The following is a 17465-nucleotide window of genomic DNA, read 5'->3' on the forward strand; positions in this document are numbered from 1 at the left end:
CATGATTTTTTGGTTGTTAAATATGTGTATGATCAAGATTACCACATTGGCAAATATACACTTCTGTGGAAAAAATATAGCACACTAAAACCAAAAGAACACTAAACAATACAGGGTTATGAGGTTATTGTTTATTTAAGTCATTAAACACATCTGTAACAAAGCCGTGTGAGTAGGAGGGCTTGCAAATGTATTACGAGGATGTCTTGGTCAAAACATTATACTTTATGCTACTTTACTACAGAAATATGAGCTCTAATCTGGATGTATTGGTATGCAGAATAGGTATTCATAACATACCAGCTAAAGCATCTTAAGGCATAATTGTACTTTGTACACAACATATAAATTAAATACACTATGTTTTTCCACTCCTTGCTTAAAACGCTTTCCATTTTGTGGCTACTAAAATCCATTTAGCTTACACAATCATATTCTAAATAGATATTTCACATCAAACAGTATTCAATAAAAAAGTAGAAACTCCACAACCCGTCTTCTTGTGCCAATAATGTTGCGTTGCTTTGGTGACAATGTCAAATATTGGTTAAATAAGGGATTCATCACTGTTTGAACAGACCAGAGGTTTTTAACTTTGCTTGAACTGCTTCTTCAGGTGTGCTAAATAGGTCTTCAAAACAGTCCTCCCTCTGAGATCAACATGGCATTAACTGGAGTATGGGATATCTGGGTATAGGCATTGTGTTTCTGTAGGTGACATCCTCTGGTTCGGAGCTGGCTGTGGTGGCCTCAGAGCTGGGGGTCTGAGGAGGACTCTTCATTATCAGGCTCCACTGAAAGTTCCTGCATGGATCCTGTAGCATCTTCCACAGCTTCACTGTCCTCTGAAAAAAATGCAACAGCATGATTTAATATTGATGATAGTACGCACCAATGGTAACAAAGTTCTGAAGTTCCAACGCTGATTAAGTAGATAGTATAAATGGGCCAGCTGAAGGCAAGCATAATGTTGTCATGTCACATGTAAAAACAGGTATTATACAGCACTGTGCAGAAGTCTTAAGCACCCAAGAGTTTTTACATGAATATTGTCTAGTGTATTTTGTTTCATTTCACAATTAACGCATTTTTGCTGAACTTTTCAAAACTTTAATTCATAATAATTGTGCCAAAGACTTTTGCGTGGTACTACATGTACAATATATTTCTTAAGTGAACCAAAGATTGCCATTTTCAATACCTTTGCTGCGTTGCTCAATTCGCTTGGCTGACTCTTCCTCATGCTTCTCTCTTTGCTCCTGGAGCTTCTTACAAACCTTCTTATGGGTGAACCAGTGCATTTTCTGACAGGCTTGATCACAGTATATCACCTATTGAATCACCAAAAGCATGCCGGTTTAAAGAAACTGGACCTCAAATATCCTCTAAAATATAATTATTGCATAGTGATGGTAACTACCATTTTGCAGATGGAGCATCTCTTCTCAGCACCTTTCTCTCCACAGGTAGTGCAGAATTCTGCATCCATGAATCCAACCTGTCCTGTGATGGCTTGGGTCAGGACTGATATAGCTGTTGGGTCATTGCCCTGTGGGGGAGAGGGACAGAGGTTATAAATGAGAATGGTTAAATGTAAAAACTTTTTTTTCTCTCCAAAGAGAAATCCTAAAAATAACTTAAAAAGGTATGCATCAGCCTCTCAACTTTTATCCTCTAGGACCCCCTGCCCTGCATGTTTGAGATGTTTCCCTGCTCCCGTACGCCTGATTCAAATGAATGGGTCGTTATCAAAGTCAGCAGAAGCCTGATATCGACCCATTCATTTGAATCAGGTGTGTTGGAAGAAGGAAACGTCTTACATCTGCAGAGCAGGGGGTCCCTGAGGACCAGGGTTGAGAAAGGCTGGTGTAGATTTGTTTGATTGAAGAGGGAGCTTAACTCCTGCTTTGTTGCTTTCCATTCAGTTTGAGTGTTTTAGAAAGGGAAGCTCCACTCACTATCTCCACTGGAGCAATACTTCGGACCAGCTGCTGCAGCAGAGTGGCATCACAGTAGGGGAACTTGCGGATACATTCTCGAACAAACTTTTCTTGGAACACTGGGAAGCCATCACTCTCCCGACCTTTTAATAAGCTAGGAATAGAAAACAAAATGGTTCACGTATACAATCGTGTTCAGTTAATGTAGAAACACGACGTACAACAACCAACAACATACCTTTTCATTAGTCCCTCTAGCTTGTCGTCACGGTCCTTGAGGAAGGAGGCGCACTTGCTGAGCACGCAGCTCACAAAGTGCATCTTCATGGCTAGAACCTCATTCATGTCCTGCTGCTTGACACACTTCTCACAGATGAGTTCCATCACCCGCCGACACTTCTCAAGAGCCTCCACTTCTTGGAGCAGCGGGTTTTCCTTCACCAACATTACCATCTAGAAGGGAGGGAGGACCAGTAATCAGTGGTGCTATTTAAACACCTAGTGGGTGTTAACCCACTAGGTGTTTAATTGATGATCAATTAAATAGCCAGCACTAAACAGTATCATATTGCACTTGAGGGCTATATTTTCTAAATCATTATCATGTGGAGTTAGATATGGTTACCTTAACAGGGCTGAGGTTGGTACTCATGATAATCTTGTGGAGGGGTCCTGCCAGTTTGTGAGGAAGTTTAGGTTCTTTTTCCAAACCCTGGACTTTGGTGTAGTAGTCCAGCCTCGCCCGGGAGAAGAAGTTGTTAATCACTGTCACACAGTCATGCTGCCCTGGGAAAGGAACAAACAAAACAACTCTTAATTAAAACATTGATTACTTAACTGTTTTAGCAGAGAGATGTACTCTTATGATTGATGTCCTGATGTGTGTACATCATCAGCATCCTTTTTTTTTCAATAGCTTGTCCCATTTCATTTAATATCCAGATTCTTGGTCAGTTTTCTAAATGGATCATAGCATTCAGGCTATGACACACCAAACTGACCACAACCAGGTTCTGCCAGAGAATTTGTGGTAGTCAGGGAGAACCTTTTATACAAAGAAAACCAGTTCTCTATGAACGAAAGGTGTTCTGCCTTATCCGACCCAGCCTGCCAGTGAAAAAACGGCGACGGACCCTGTGATCTTCATGCCAGCTCCTTACCTGTGCCAGAACACAAGGTGCATACGTGGTCATATAGGCGGAGCATGCAAGCTACACACATACCGACAAATGCTGCCATCTGAGCAGCTGTCCTCCCGACAGAGTTGACCACATCTGTCTCCGCTCCAGCATCCAACATCATCCATATGATGTCAGTCTTTCCTGAGTAATAAAGGAGGAAGAAAACGATACATTCATATGCTTGAAAATGTGGGCCAATTCGGGTTGCTTGACCAGATAATTATCCTCAAATACCTGAAAGTCCAGCAAACATCAGTGCTGTGTAGCCATGCTCATGTTCATTGCAATTCACGTCAGCACCATGTTGAAGTAGCAGCTTGCACATGTCTGCTTTGCCTTTGTAAGCAGCATGCATGAGGAGAGTCATCCCATACTATAGCAGAAAAAGATACACAGACTACTAGTATTCAGGAGTTCAAGGACACTGAAGCATAATAGATCATATTCCTAAAGTTATAATCAAATTCTATAATCCCTTTACAATATTCGATGTCAGACGCTATAAATGCATGTCACTCAACAGATTCTAATAGATGAAATACAAGAGGATAATACGTGACAGCCTCCACACTAAAGACCAGTCACTCGAGGTTTAAGTACAAAAAATCTAAATGGCTTACTTATTGAGTCTCAAAAATCTAAAACAGAATAGGCGCAAGAACTTTATTAGGATGCCTAAGATAATATCTAACCTAACTACCTACATTATTTCCAGGTTTAGCCTAAACTCAATATCTTCCAACCATAGACTACTTAATGTCAAAATATCGACTCGTATAACTAATCGAAAATAAGAAATTATATTGTTACTACCTCATCCAAACAATTGACTCGTACATCCTTGGACCCCAATAATCTCGAGGCTTCTTGAACATTTCCTATAAAGAAAATACATAAATGGCATACATGCTAGTTTGACTTCATGTTCAATAACCATGGATTAGCTAGAGCTACCTTCTACGCTAGCTAGCTACATATTAAATCTATTGTGGCAATTTGTCCATCTTTATAGCTAGTAATTATCATTCATTATAAGCAAATAGACAATTTAGATTGTTCCGGTAGATCCTATACTTTGGGTGGATACTTAAGTCAACAAACCCAATTATACATGTGCAAAATAGCTATCTATAGCTAGCTAGCAAGGCTAACGCTACTAGCTGGATGTGATGTGAAATCTAGCACTGCAGGATCAGTAGATACTCACCTGCAGCAATAACTTGGAATAATTCCTTCTCGGTAGAAGACAGATCTCCCTTCTTTGGCGCTGACATTTTCGTAATACGCTTTTAATAAGTGACTGAAGACAAATAAGAACGACTGTCGACTAAATCAAAAAACGACACGTTTGATTACCATACTGCTGCCTAAAAGCTACAGCTAAACCATCGTTTACGCTTAGTTGAGGACTATACCATTTGTAAAGTGAAAGAGGGGTGGACATTTGAATAGAAAACAATGTATTTAATTTCAATCGATATTCGTTTATACATTTAACAAAAAGGGTGTACATTCGTTAACGTCTAGTCTTGCAAATAAAATATTCGTAAACATGGCCACGTGATGAAATATCTCCGTCAGTCAAGCGCCCCTAGTCTTTCCATATTTATTGACAGGTCCACGGAGTTATTTGTCAATTTGTCACTCACTATGAAATAGTGTTTTACCATTCTGGACTTCAAGTCGCAAACTCCTCTGAAAATGTGTGATGAAAGTTAAACGCCTTTAGAACAGTTAAGTATATGGCCACGAGAGGATGGCATTGTATGGATCATGAGGCATAGGCCTACGCTAAATAAATATTTATATATTCGGATCAGCCAATCGGAGTGCGAACCATTTCCTTATTGAAGTAGACCTACACACCTGTTGCTGCTTGCAGCTGTGTTTGTTGAGAACATTAATTTGAAGACAATTGATCTGACGTGTAAGGAATTTTGTTTGTAGCAGTGAAGACAATGGTGTGTGGTGGTTTTGTCTGCATCAAGAATTCCCTCTGCGGTCTCAATATACTGTATGTTGTAAGTAGACTAATCATTTTTATCTAAAGGATTGTTTCAATATCGGGAAGAATAGCATTGTTTGGCACCTCAGACAGAAAGGCATGAAAAATCTGATTCGTCTGGAAAGTCTGGCGAATCAGATGTTTAGAGTTCATCCTACACTACAGTAAATTGCGCAGACCTGAATGTCTGACTTGCTGTTTTTTTATTTTAAAATACAATTCAACGTTATGCATTTATTACTATTTACATGTTGACTATCCTCACCGTTTTGGTTCCCCTTAGTTGGTGAGTCTTCTACTGATTGGAGTGGCAGCATGGGGCAAATGGTTTGGCCTAGTGTCTAGTATTCAGGTGGTGGCAGGGGTTATTGGCGTAAGTACCTTCCTGTTGCTGGTCGCCTTTGTAGGACTCTGCGGAGCCCTAAAGCACCATCAGGTCCTGCTCTTCTTTGTATCCTTTGTCACCAGCTGGTATTACATTGAGGAGGTCTGTACTGTTACCTAAAATGTACAATTACACTTGAAATATTATATTCTGATAATGTTCATGGATAATGTATGTTGGTCTGACATTTATTCACAACACGCATCTTAATTATGATTCTAAACTGTGTAAACGTTGTGATTCAGGATGTCGGTCCTATGTAAACATCCTTGACTACACAGTACATGATCATTTTGTTCATGGTGTTCATCGTACAGTTCTCTGTGTCTGGGGCATGCCTAGCTCTTAATAAAGACCAGCAGGTATGTGGTTTAATATTCATAATTTACTATTTAGACAGTCAGTGATTGTGTACATTGCGACATACTCGGCATCACTGTCAATTGTCTCACTTGTCAAGCGGAATCACATGAAGTCAACGTTAGCTTTTGTTTGAGCTTTGCACCCAAATCACAATTTTGTATTGTAGGTGATGCTTATGTCTTCCATTTACATGACTTTCCTGCTGGATGTTGTTTTTCTTAAATACCCCATTTCCTCCCTGTGCAGTACCACCTACTGGAGGTGGGATGGAACAATTCTGTGTCCACTCAGAGAGATGTAGAGAAGAACCTGGACTGCTGTGGCTTCTCCCACGTCCCTGTTAATGACACATGTGCTGCTGTGAGACACTTCTACAATCCATAACAACTTAACCATAATGCACAGTCGATCTTAAACAAGGCATTTCTTAAACCATCATTGTCTTTTACTTCCTTACTCTACAGGATTGTGTCCGCAACCAATCTTGCAATCTTGCCTGTGGTGACATTATCCAGCAACATGCTCAAGAAGTTTTACACTTTGTGGGTGGGATAGGACTTTTTTTCAGTTTTACAGAGGTTAGTAAATACTGTAACACGAATCAGACATTGCCACATTGCAGTGAGACTTAACACTTAAGCAGCATGTTTTTGTTTTTAAATCTCATTTCAGGTCTTGGGGTTATGTCTAACCTACAGATACAGGAATCTGAAGGATCCTCGATCACACCCTGGGGCTTTTCTGTAACTTTAAATTTCTTACTCCCAACCCAACATTGCACTGTTAAGGCATTCATTCATTCTATTGAAATGTTCTTGTCATTGTAAATGTAATGTCTATGTAATAATAATGTCAGTGATCAAGATTAATTATAAATTAGCCTTATGCTGTGATCTTAGTGTTTTCCTTGAAAAAGCAAACTTGACATTTTAATTTGACTAACATTGAGTGGTATTGACACACCAACTTGGCACACCATATGCAAACAGAAAGACAGAATCGTATTTCCTGGTTAGTTGTATAATCCATTTCCGAACCTTACACTGTCTGGGCACACACTATACAGTGCTTTGTTTCAGACTACAGTATGTGGAATATTAAATATCCCAATTATGGAGATTCTGCAAGTCTGTCAAAGGTGAGGCAGTGTTGGTGCCTACAATGCACAGTAATGGTGCAATCAAGAGTTCCTTTCAGAAGTGTAGTATGATACAGTACAGTAAGTCAGTTGATACACAAGCCATGCCGATGTTCCTGCAATTCAAACCGGATTCTGACCAGGAACTGTTCTTCCTCAGAATAATTCTGCCAAACTTGTTCTCCAAGCCCCTTTTTGCTACAGAATCAATGAACCGTCAAAGAATGTCCATCAGATAATTTGTGCTAATGCAAGAATAATGGAATCTTTTTTATATAATTTTTTTAGTCTTACATTTTCTTGTTTAGAACTTAAAGAAACATTTTATTTAGATATGAACTTTATTTTTATTATAAAGCTACCAGTTATAAAGTTGAGAATTTTACACAAGGGATCGTTTTTCAACATGTATTAAAGAGTATGTCTACTGTATACACTGACTTCAAGTTGTGTGATCAGTGTCAATGGGCTTATTGTTTGTACTGAGGGTACACTTTAGATGTGATAACATATACAGACGACAATGTGTTAACAAAATGTTCAAATTCTGAAATTGCCATAATGTATTAGAGGACAAACTCTACAAAACCAGCTTTAAGCGGTGATGGTTGTGGGGGAGCTAGACAAAGTGGAAACTAACATGACAGGTAAGTGTCAACTCGAACAGCACATGCGCAGTTATACTTAACAGTAAGGAATGCATCCAAACAAAAATCTCTCTTCCTCCTTTCAACTACCATCCGGAAATAATTATTTAATGTACTGGAAAGGGGAAGATATATATTACAAGATAGCTTGAAATATTAGATTGTTCAGAAGTTGCTTTAAGTGTTAGTTATAGAGTATTAAAGATTTCATCAAAAACGTCACAACACCACTTGATTACATTGATTTTGGCATCAGTAAATCAATCTAGAACAGTTTCACAAAAGCCTACACTGCTGAAACTGAATGTTGACACCACACAGACCAGCTTTCATTCTCTCTTGTCGCATCTTAAAATGATAACAGCAAATCACTGAAATGTCCTGATAGTTGGGCTACTATATTATCAGCCCCTTTGCTCTATATCTCACAAAAGTACTCCAGTACACCTGTGTAATTAGTGCTTTATTAAGCACACAACACATCTACTAAACAGCAGTTTCACCCCATCAAAGTAAACTCTTTAAATAAAACATTTAGATCACAAGAGAACAGCAAAAACACTGAAAACAAAAGATTGAGTCAAAATGTATTTGTGGGTGTATAATATCTGCTCAAATATGGACACTGTGTTTAACAAAAGGGAAAGGCAAAATTACAGAACAAAGCAAAACAATAAATATAAATGTGGGTGGGGGGCAGCGATAATAAGGGATTTAGTCAAACAAGATGTTACTCTTTATTCCTAAAAAGTTATGAGGATAATTTGGTAGACATGAAACTGCAAGACATTGAGATACAGACTCAAAAACAGATGGCAGCATGTACATAGGTTGATAATTGTTGGTTCCAATAAACCATTAAGGTAAAATTAGGAATCTGATGAGAAGGCTCTGTGTGCATTGGGGAACTGTTGATGGGTGAAGTCAGGGTCTTCCCTCACGCGCTTCTTAATGTCGGCCTTCACCTGGACAAGGACAAATCTGGTGTTGAGATCATTCACTCTACAAATCAAAACACAACATGAGTAACAATCAGCCTTAGCTGACTAAACCTGATAATCACTGGATGTACCTGTTCTGCATAGGCTTCCTGGAGCTCGTCGCTCTCCAGCTCCTCCTGTAGGGTGTCTGAAGGAGTGACTGGTTTGACTCCTGCCGTCTTCGCTGCCCGACTGACAGCATCCGAGAGGGAGAGGAGGGCTCCATCCCCTTGTCCCGTCTGAAATGTATCCAGGCGGGACATAAACACCATTACCAAAAGGACCCCTAACGAAACATGGTTCGTGGGTCAAAGTTCACCGTTTCAGTTTTACCTTTCTGCGTTTGGCTGGCATTCCATGCAAATAGGCGTCTGACATGGGCGGCTGGGTCTTCATCTTCCTCTGGGTGATCAGGTCATGTCTGATGATGGGCACCCACTCCTGAGATGCAGACACAGGACCATAATATAAATCAGCTGGCCCCATGTGAAGAGATGCCAACTGACTTGCTGCACTCAACTGGCATATACTGATTACAGGGAGCAACAGGAATGTGAATACATGGATATTGAAAATGTAAACAGCATATGGACATAGAAAATGTGTTTTTACAGGAGGAACAGTCACTGCCCAGGCCTCAGAATCTCGAACAGGCTCCTCATCAACTGCCTCTGCCGCCATGGCGCTACGCAATGGGACAGAACCCTCGGTTGGTCGGCTTTCTCTTGCCGACGCCCTTGTATCCCACGATGATGACATGGCTTCCTCAGCTGTGGTGGCGGGGACTGGGGAGAGGGTGTCCTCCATCTTCAGTTCAGAGAGAGGGTACATTTAAAAGAACTGAAGGCCAGAGGAAAACGTATGTGTAACTGTGTATAACTAAACTATACAATCTAAAGCCTTAACCATAGGGGCTTGATCAAAAATTAAAGTTTTGGCGTTTAGTCACACTTTAAGCATTTGATTTTGGTGTACAAAAACAATACCAACTTTAATGTTCTTGTCTTGTTCTGGCTCATGTGCTCCACATGCAATCGGCTCCTCCCTCTGTAAAACAATATCATACTGCATTATATTAGCAATGTGTGGTTTCGTGAAACGCGCCCTCGTGTTGCATCGATGCAAGATACATGGTAGTGTAGTGTGTGGTTGTTACCGGAGTGTGGACCACATATTGCAGGATCTGGTCCTCTGTGATAGGCATATGCTCCAGAATAACCTGAAGCCTCATGGTCATCATACTAGTCATCCAGTTCACCAGGCTGGGACTCATGTCAGCGGACATCCTCCTCTGAAACAGCAGAGGAAACAATCACAATCATCTCTCTATTTATTCCTCCTAATCAACTTGATATGGATCATTGAATTAAACCTTAGTCTTAACTTATTCACAATATAAAAGACAGTCGATGAGGCCTGGGTGTGGTGATGATCGAGAGACGGGTACGTAAAAGCAGTTGAGTGTAAGTCATTTGAAAAATGTAGTGTAGTATCTGTATGTGTGTACTGACTATGCGATGGTTGATGACCGTAGTTAGAGCGCTCTGCTCTCCCCTCAGACAGTACAGGTTGAGTGCCAGACACTCAAACAAACCCTGGTTACACATCTGTAGCAGATGAGGCCCAAACGACTGGTCTGTCAGGACACAACAGAAACACAGATACTCACACTCTCCCTCACACACAAACACAATAATAAATCAAACAAGCTAATTAGCACGTATAGCTACTTCACATACAAATGAGGTAAGGCTATACTCTGTCATGAGGTCACCTGTGCAGCGTAGTATGTGCGTGGCGATGCGAGAGAGCTGCTGCCGGAAGAAGGACATGTTGGTCTGCGTGACGTCAACACCTTCCAACACCGCCACTGAGGACTGAGAGCAAAAAATGAGGCTTCTAGATGGTTCTTGAATATTTATACTTATATATTTGGTTTGGAAATTACTTTGTTCTGGAGTTGTAGTTTACAACAGTAGTTTGTAGAGTGGAATGAATGTTCCATAGGTCCTGTCGGATCCTGCAGTACTTACAAAGCTCTCCGTGATAGTCTCCTCAAGTTCATTGACAAGGTCTTCAGCAGCAGCCTTGGGTCACATGACAAATGGAAAATGAAATCAAGCGGGAGTAAGAAAGAGAGAGCAAAGACATACATTATTATAAGATACGCTAGCGATCATTAAAATATGTAGGAGTGGAGTAGGGACTGAAGAGAGTGGACCTCTCCAGTATTATACTGACAGTTATGTTCTGGTCGGTGGGCTCTCTGCCATTGAGGTAGTTCTGGGTGAAGAACTGGGACAGCTGGGGCCGTATACGACTCAAAGGCTGGTGCTGGCCGTGGAGCAGAAGCACCAGGTCAGACATGGAGAAGGTCTGACATACCAATGTCAGCAGCTCCCCAAAGAAACCTGGGAGAGGGAAAGTGAGAGCAAACGAGGAGAGAGACAGCGAGAGAGTCGGTATAATTACATGGGCACTGCATATTTATGTAAATGTCATGAATTGTGACGTAATGGAGAATCCGGCCAAAAAAGGCAGTTCTCATGGAAAACAATAAATCAGTTTACCATTGGGTTCGTCTGGGCTAATGAAGATGTTGGTGGTATGGGAGAGTCTCTGCATGAACTGGGCAATGCTTTCTGTGCCGCTCTGGGCCTGGCCGAGGGAGCCCATCATAGTGGACAGGACCCCCTGAACAATGCCTGTGAACAGCTCCGGATTAAGGTTCTCCCCAGCCAGGCCGCTAGTCCCATTCCCTGAGGGAGGGTTGGGGGCAGGGCCCTGGGGGGCGGGGCCCTGAGAAGTGCCTCCAGCAGGAGGGTCTGTGGGTGTTGCAGGGAAGGTAGGGGAAGGGCCCTGGAAACCTGGCTGGGAGGCCTGGGAGAAAGATGTAAGGACCACACAGCAAATGAGTTAGTTTGCGTTTCAAGGAGTCAAAATTACACACCCTACAACAGTGTAGGGACCAAATGAAATGGTTATTTTTGACAGGCTGTCAAACCAGGTGAAGTAAAACTCCGCAATCTACAAATTATATTCCCTCATATTTACACTCACAGCCATGCTTAGAAACCCCAATTTGAGATCGGCCCACCAACCTGCTGCATGAAGTCAGACACTCCTTGAATGAAGGCAGGCACTCCAGGCATGGTCACAGTGATGGAGGGGGCACCCCCAGAACCCATGGCCTCAGCACTGCCCCCCACTCCACTCAGGAGAGAGCTCAGCAGCTGGCCCAGGTCAGGAGGGATACCTTGGGGCTGGGTAGGGGTGGTTTCTGGCTGACCTGGGGCAGCAGCAGTACCAGGAGGTGGGGTTGTATTGGGTATGGGGCCAGAAGGAGAGAAGGAAGAAGAGCTGAAGGTGTGTGAAGAGGAGGAGGTGGCGGTCTGTCCAGCTGTAAGGAGAAACAACGGAGAATAAACACTGCTTTAAAAGGCATTCATACTAAGGCTTTATTGGGAATACAATAAATGCAGGGCTACACAGTGTTTATTGTAGTGCTAAACCTTTAGATAGTTACCTGTCTGGCTTGGCATGAGAAGCTGTCCCACCATCCCACTAATCATTTGATTGAGGGCAGCAGGAGGGAAGGGCTGGAGATAAAAAGGTATGGACAAAGTTTTACTTTCTTAAAAGAATAACTTCAAATACAATCATGTACACGTGTTCATTCAATAGTGATGCGACATATTTTCACTTATAAAATCCCAAGATCATCCTGGAAAGGTCTGAGGATTAAAATGAGGATGGGGTCAGATCCCATCTCTCCCAGTAAAGTTTTCTTAACTTAAGTCAAGTTCTACAGCTATGACGCGGCTGTCAGCCATTTCACAAATATCTGAATCACACATTACCATATACGTCACAAACTAACGTCAGTTGAGGTTGAAGTTGAAATAGAAAGTTAGACAAAAACCAGTATGTATCTCTACAAATAGAACACTTACTTGTCCTGGCTGCTGGCCTGGCATGGGCGCTCTTAAATTTGTGCCAACGTTAGCAGTCGGCCCCCTGGTGGTGAAAGCGGGCGCTGCCATCATGCCTGGAGCAAAAGCTGGACGTGTGAAGACCACCCTGGCCTGTGAGGCGTTGGGGGGTGGAGGAGGTGGAGCCGTGGGGGTTGTGGTAGGGGTGTTGGGGCCAGAGGGGGTGGCAGAAGAGGTGGCGGTAGAGCCGGAACCAGAGGGGGTGGGCTGGGCAGTTGGCACGGCACCAGCGGTTGCCATAGCAGCAGCGTACTGGCCCATCTGCTGCATGATGGAACGCATGAAGTCTGGGGGAAGGGCACCTGGAGATAAAGGCGAGAGATTACCTTTAGTTTCGTGGGGAGACAAGGGCCCTTATCGGCTATAACTAGCCAGTCACATGTTGTAGTGAATGTCTTTCCATCCACAGCTGTTAACTCACCAGAAAGTACATTTACATTTAGTCATTTAGCAGACGCTCTTATCCAGAGCGACTTACAGTAAGTACAGGGACATTCCCCCGAGGCAAGTAGGGTGAAGTGCCTTGCCCAAGGACACAACGTCATTTGGCAGAGCCGGGAATCGAACCGGTAACCTTCAGATTACTAGCCCGACTCCCTCAACGCTCAGCCACCTGACTCCCAGTAGACATGACTATGTTGAGAAATCCTCACCTGCCTGTCCCATACCGGCTGGGTTCTGCAGTCCTGCTGCCTGAGGGTTACTGCCACCGTCTGCACAAAAAGAACAAGACACATTTCAGCATGAACCGTTTTGGACAGTATCGCTTTCTTTACACTGATAAAACTATAAATACAAAGTACTGTACAAACATGTCTTTATTTGACTAGTCACGCCCATTTCAAGACCAAATCAACTTTTCTGACATGACAAACCATTGACATGCGCAACACAGGCTATGCCAACAACACACACTGGGGGTAGCATTCCATCAGTTGGGGGGAAGTGGACAACACACCGTCCGCGTTCATCTGCATCATGACCACCGGTACTGCCTGGTGGCTGATCCTGATGACCCGTGGGCCAGGCTGGCCCTGGCCTGCCTGCTGATTATACGGGGGAGGCTGTGAGGGGAAGGTCTGTCCCTGACCTGCCTGTTCCGACTGGCTGGTGGGTTGAGCCTGTCCCTCGCTGACTGGCCTTCCATTGGCTGCCATGGTTACTGTGGCTCCCAAGTTCATCTGCGGGGCCATTTTTGATATTGCTGAGTAAACACTTGAAGCGAATGAAACTGAATAGCATGCTATGTGGTCATTGGTGTCACAATGTCCACAGCTCTGTATAACTTACATGTAGTGGGATGTGTTGGTGGTTCACAGCCCCTGGAAGTATGACTGGAGAGGTGTAGTGGGACATGGACCGAACTACGTGCAGGTGACGGGGGGTAGGGCTGAGGAGGTTGCAGCGAAGGTCACTCAAAGCAACCAGGGCATTTCCCAGGAGGCGCAGGGACTCCCCCACTAGGTTCAGAATGCGCTGGTCCTCTTCTCTCTCCTGTGTTATAATAAAACAGAATGCGTAGGTCGTCTTCTACCACCTGTGCTCTATCTCCAGTGTTATAATAAACATTTTATCAAACTTCTATTCGATATCTTTATGAGGAAATGTACAATGAATTGAATGGAACAAAGAACACTTCATGAGCAACATGCATTTTCCTCCCATTGCACCATTGCACTGTTTGTGAAAACAGCATCCCTACTTCTTGGTACATGCTAGCTGTGTAGACACAACTTTGGCAGTGTGTATGAAAGAGACAGGCTTACAGTGTTGGCATATTCTGTGGTGGTGGCAGTCTCCAAGATGGAATGGGCTCTCTGGATGAATGGCTGTAGCCTCTCCTCCACCCTCCTTAGCTCCGACAAGATCTCCACAAGCTCTACTGGGCTGGGGTGACTGGGGGAAAGAATATCAAATTAAAAATCCCTTTAAAAAATGACCGTCTCTGTAAGCATGAAGACCACCTAAGGGATTCTTTTCTCACTTGGGACCAGTTGGGGGCAGCGGTCCCTCAGTTTGAGTCGAAGAGGAAGATGGAGGGGGGTCAGATGGAAGAGGGGAGGTGTCCATGGGCTGGGTGGAGGGAGAGGGAGTAGAGGTGGAGGAGGAGGGCGGTGGAGCTGCGGCAGAATCGGCAGCTGACGCCGGTTGAGATGAGTTGTCACTTGCCTGTCCCTAAAATGAGACATTATGGCAAAGGAAAGGATTTTGATCAATACACATTGGCATAAGGTGTTGTGGTTTGGTGGTAAAGTCTGTAAGGTAGTGCCACACCTCCATTCTTTGGATCAGCGCATTAGTGTCCCTCAGGAGATTTTCTGCCAATAAAAGCCTTAGTCTGGGCTCACTCTGCACGGATTGGTCCATGTCGATGTGTACATTCATAGATCCATTGTTCTATGATTGTGAAAAAAGGAACACGTAAATTCATTGTTTAATATAATAAACAAAAAATACTAAATAAATCACAGTAGTTCTTACCCCCGTGCTGGTTGTGACTCTAGCATTCCTAGCATTTTCACCCATGCCTGGAATCATCTGCTGGACTGACATCTAGAATGCAAGATTTGGAGGCTATGTATAAGCAATACCCATCTATACCAGGTACACAGCAGCATCAGAACTAGCTTCACCTGTATCTGCTGAGGATCCATTAGGTTCACCGGGAGGTTGAAGGTTCCCAGCATGACGTAACTGTTGGCATTGCGGTCGTGTGGAGGCACTTGGGAGGATCCCTGGGAGGTGGTGGAGTTGGGGGATGACAGACCAGCGTCAGTTGATCCTGAGCTGCCCCCTGAGCCTGGCTGGGAGGGTGGAGGGGGGGCCCGTTCAACCAGGTGGATCACTTTATCACCCACATCTGTTAAGAGAAAAATAGGGGCAGTTAGTTATGCTTCATCAGTCAAGTGTGTACTTGAAGCCTAATGCTCTGTTTTAACAGAAACCTTGACCTTAGATACGTACTGTACTCTGTAAGTGTCCTCTCATCTTGTAGAACTCTACCCTGGTAGATCAGTCTCTGTTTATCCACAGGAATTCCCACTGAAGGTGCGATGTGCTCCTTGAAGTCTTTGACAGTCAACTGGATAAAATAAATGGTTAGTTAATGGATCAGTTAATATGGCTTATCGCTGAGGACTGCTATTTAAGAGGAAAATTACAATTACAAAAGAGAGGGAACTTACCTGGCTACCAACAGTATAACTTCTGCTCTGGGAGTCCAAGGTTTTGACTGTCACCTCTATATCAACATTTGATTCCTCCATTGTTCTTCTTCGTTACAGAAACAGAATACAAAAAGAAATACTGTCCAAGATCGTATAGTAATCAAAGATCAGAGTAGTCAAGTGTTAACAGATTATTTGTAGTAAAGTAAGAGAAATGGCTGACCGAAGATAGGTCTAATAGACGTTAGTCTGTTTCCAGCTAGTCAACAGAAACATACAGTTCTGTATTAGCTAGCTAGCTAGGCTACAGTTAGCTACCTGCTTGGCAAGAAAGACAAGGCCTGGTTGGTACGTAACGTTAGACAGAAGCTGAAAAACATTAATAAAAAAAAATGAAGGCAAAAGTAACGACGGCACCAAAACACAGTAAATAATACAACTGTTGTGGTTACACGGTATATAGTCTAATCATTGATCAGTGATCAAAATAACGAGATTATGATAACTCGAGCCGAAGAGAAAACATTCCACCATGTTTTAGCTAGCGAGTTTGTGGGTAGATTAGCTAGCCTAGCTAACTTTAGATTATCTATCGAAGGCTATATATTAGTACTAACTAGCCAGCCGTATTATTATTAACCACCAACGTTAGATATGTCCTACCTTTCGGTCTTATTTAAATGCGTGAGTGTATATACTGACACAGTCGTGTAACACTTGAAACTACTGCAATGTTATCCTCAAAGCAACTGAAGCTTAGTGATGATCATGGGTGATTCGCGAAAGATTCGTTTTTTATGACATGGGAGTCATGATTCACCCTCCGAATGAATGATTCGTTCATGTACCTACTTCTTACCAGCGCTTGGCTTGTGAATGAACGAGCTTGGACAAATCGTTCAAAGGAGTCGTGAATGACCAGTTAAGGCTGCGTTCCAAATGCCATACGTTAAATATTTTCAACTCACTTTGGTTTGTTCGAATTATTGGACGTTGTGGGATCAATGAAATCTTCTTTATAACATATAGTCTTTCTGAAACTGGTAATGTAATAAATATGTTATCATGAACCAAATGCATACATTAACCAAGGTTGTTAGACTTTTTTTCTCCCTCTTTAATATGAAAATAAAACTACCGTTTCTGCATATCATTTCATGCTGCCAAATGTTGAATAAAGACTATTGGAGCTGCATGATGAGGACTGACCAGATTTACGATGTGATTTAATTGATATTTTACGAGGTAAATGATTAATAGGGAGTCAGGTGGCTGAGTGGTGAGGGAATCGGGCGAGTAATCCGAAGGTTGCCAGTACGATTCCCGGTCATGCCAACTGACGCTATGTCCTTGGGCAAGACACTTCACCCTGCTTGCCTCGGGGGAATGTCCCTGTACTTACTGTAAGTCGCTCTGGATAAGAGCGTCTGCTAAATGTAAATGTAATAAATGCATATACTATAGATATTTGATCAGAATGGTGTGAAATAGGTAAGACTGTGATGACCCTTGTCACCAATGACAAAAAACACTGCAGTTCTCATGTGAAAAGATATGTTTTTGCAGAAGTGCTCAAGTTTGAAACAATGTGCTAGATATAGGGTTCAAAATGTCCAGAGTAGTGGACGTTGAGATGTGGTTAGAAATGCTGGACCTGGTTGTGCACC

The 17465-nt window shown here is 42.7% G+C and overlaps 3 protein-coding genes across 5 annotated transcripts; 1 reads left to right on the forward strand and 2 right to left on the reverse strand.

The window, feature by feature from the left end:
• Window positions 1–116: 116 nt before the first annotated feature.
• ankmy2a (ankyrin repeat and MYND domain containing 2a) lies at window positions 117–4819 on the reverse strand. The gene is made up of 11 exons (XM_067237219.1): window positions 4789–4819; window positions 4329–4421; window positions 3935–3999; window positions 3356–3494; window positions 3164–3262; window positions 2566–2726; window positions 2179–2393; window positions 1959–2094; window positions 1421–1549; window positions 1202–1331; window positions 117–845 (listed from the first exon to the last, which is right to left on the reverse strand). Exons 2-11 carry the CDS (start codon window positions 4393–4395, stop codon window positions 751–753), a joined length of 1236 nt encoding a protein of 411 aa, XP_067093320.1. The 5' UTR covers window positions 4396–4421; window positions 4789–4819; the 3' UTR covers window positions 117–750.
• A 127-nt stretch (window positions 4820–4946) lies between these two features.
• Window positions 4947–7444, forward strand: tspan13a (tetraspanin 13a). Its single transcript, XM_067237220.1, has 6 exons — window positions 4947–5142; window positions 5410–5577; window positions 5793–5873; window positions 6121–6234; window positions 6339–6452; window positions 6547–7444. Exons 1-6 carry the CDS (start codon window positions 5080–5082, stop codon window positions 6619–6621), a joined length of 615 nt encoding a protein of 204 aa, XP_067093321.1. The 5' UTR covers window positions 4947–5079; the 3' UTR covers window positions 6622–7444.
• A 113-nt stretch (window positions 7445–7557) lies between these two features.
• Window positions 7558–16569, reverse strand: bag6 (BCL2 associated athanogene 6). Of its 3 annotated transcripts, XM_067237216.1 has the most exons (26): window positions 16462–16526; window positions 16117–16167; window positions 15817–15904; window positions 15596–15713; window positions 15265–15491; window positions 15113–15184; window positions 14906–15028; window positions 14616–14806; window positions 14398–14527; window positions 13922–14125; window positions 13590–13812; window positions 13285–13344; window positions 12593–12933; window positions 12166–12238; window positions 11741–12039; window positions 11210–11519; window positions 10881–11050; window positions 10673–10726; window positions 10414–10516; window positions 10151–10275; window positions 9796–9930; window positions 9630–9686; window positions 9252–9446; window positions 8973–9080; window positions 8732–8878; window positions 7558–8624 (listed from the first exon to the last, which is right to left on the reverse strand). In XM_067237216.1, the coding sequence occupies exons 3-26, from the start codon at window positions 15895–15897 to the stop codon at window positions 8529–8531; spliced, it is 3642 nt and encodes a 1213-aa protein (XP_067093317.1). In that variant the 5' UTR covers window positions 15898–15904; window positions 16117–16167; window positions 16462–16526; the 3' UTR covers window positions 7558–8528. The 3 variants fall into 3 exon arrangements, with proteins under 3 accessions (XP_067093317.1, XP_067093318.1, XP_067093319.1); XM_067237217.1 differs by lacking the exon at window positions 16117–16167 and having other exon boundaries at window positions 16462–16569; XM_067237218.1 differs by lacking the exon at window positions 16117–16167 and having other exon boundaries at window positions 15817–15901; window positions 16462–16484.
• Window positions 16570–17465: the final 896 nt, after the last annotated feature.

Source organism: Osmerus mordax, chromosome 6, assembly GCF_038355195.1.
Source record: "Osmerus mordax isolate fOsmMor3 chromosome 6, fOsmMor3.pri, whole genome shotgun sequence".
Taxonomy (NCBI): domain Eukaryota; kingdom Metazoa; phylum Chordata; class Actinopteri; order Osmeriformes; family Osmeridae; genus Osmerus; species Osmerus mordax.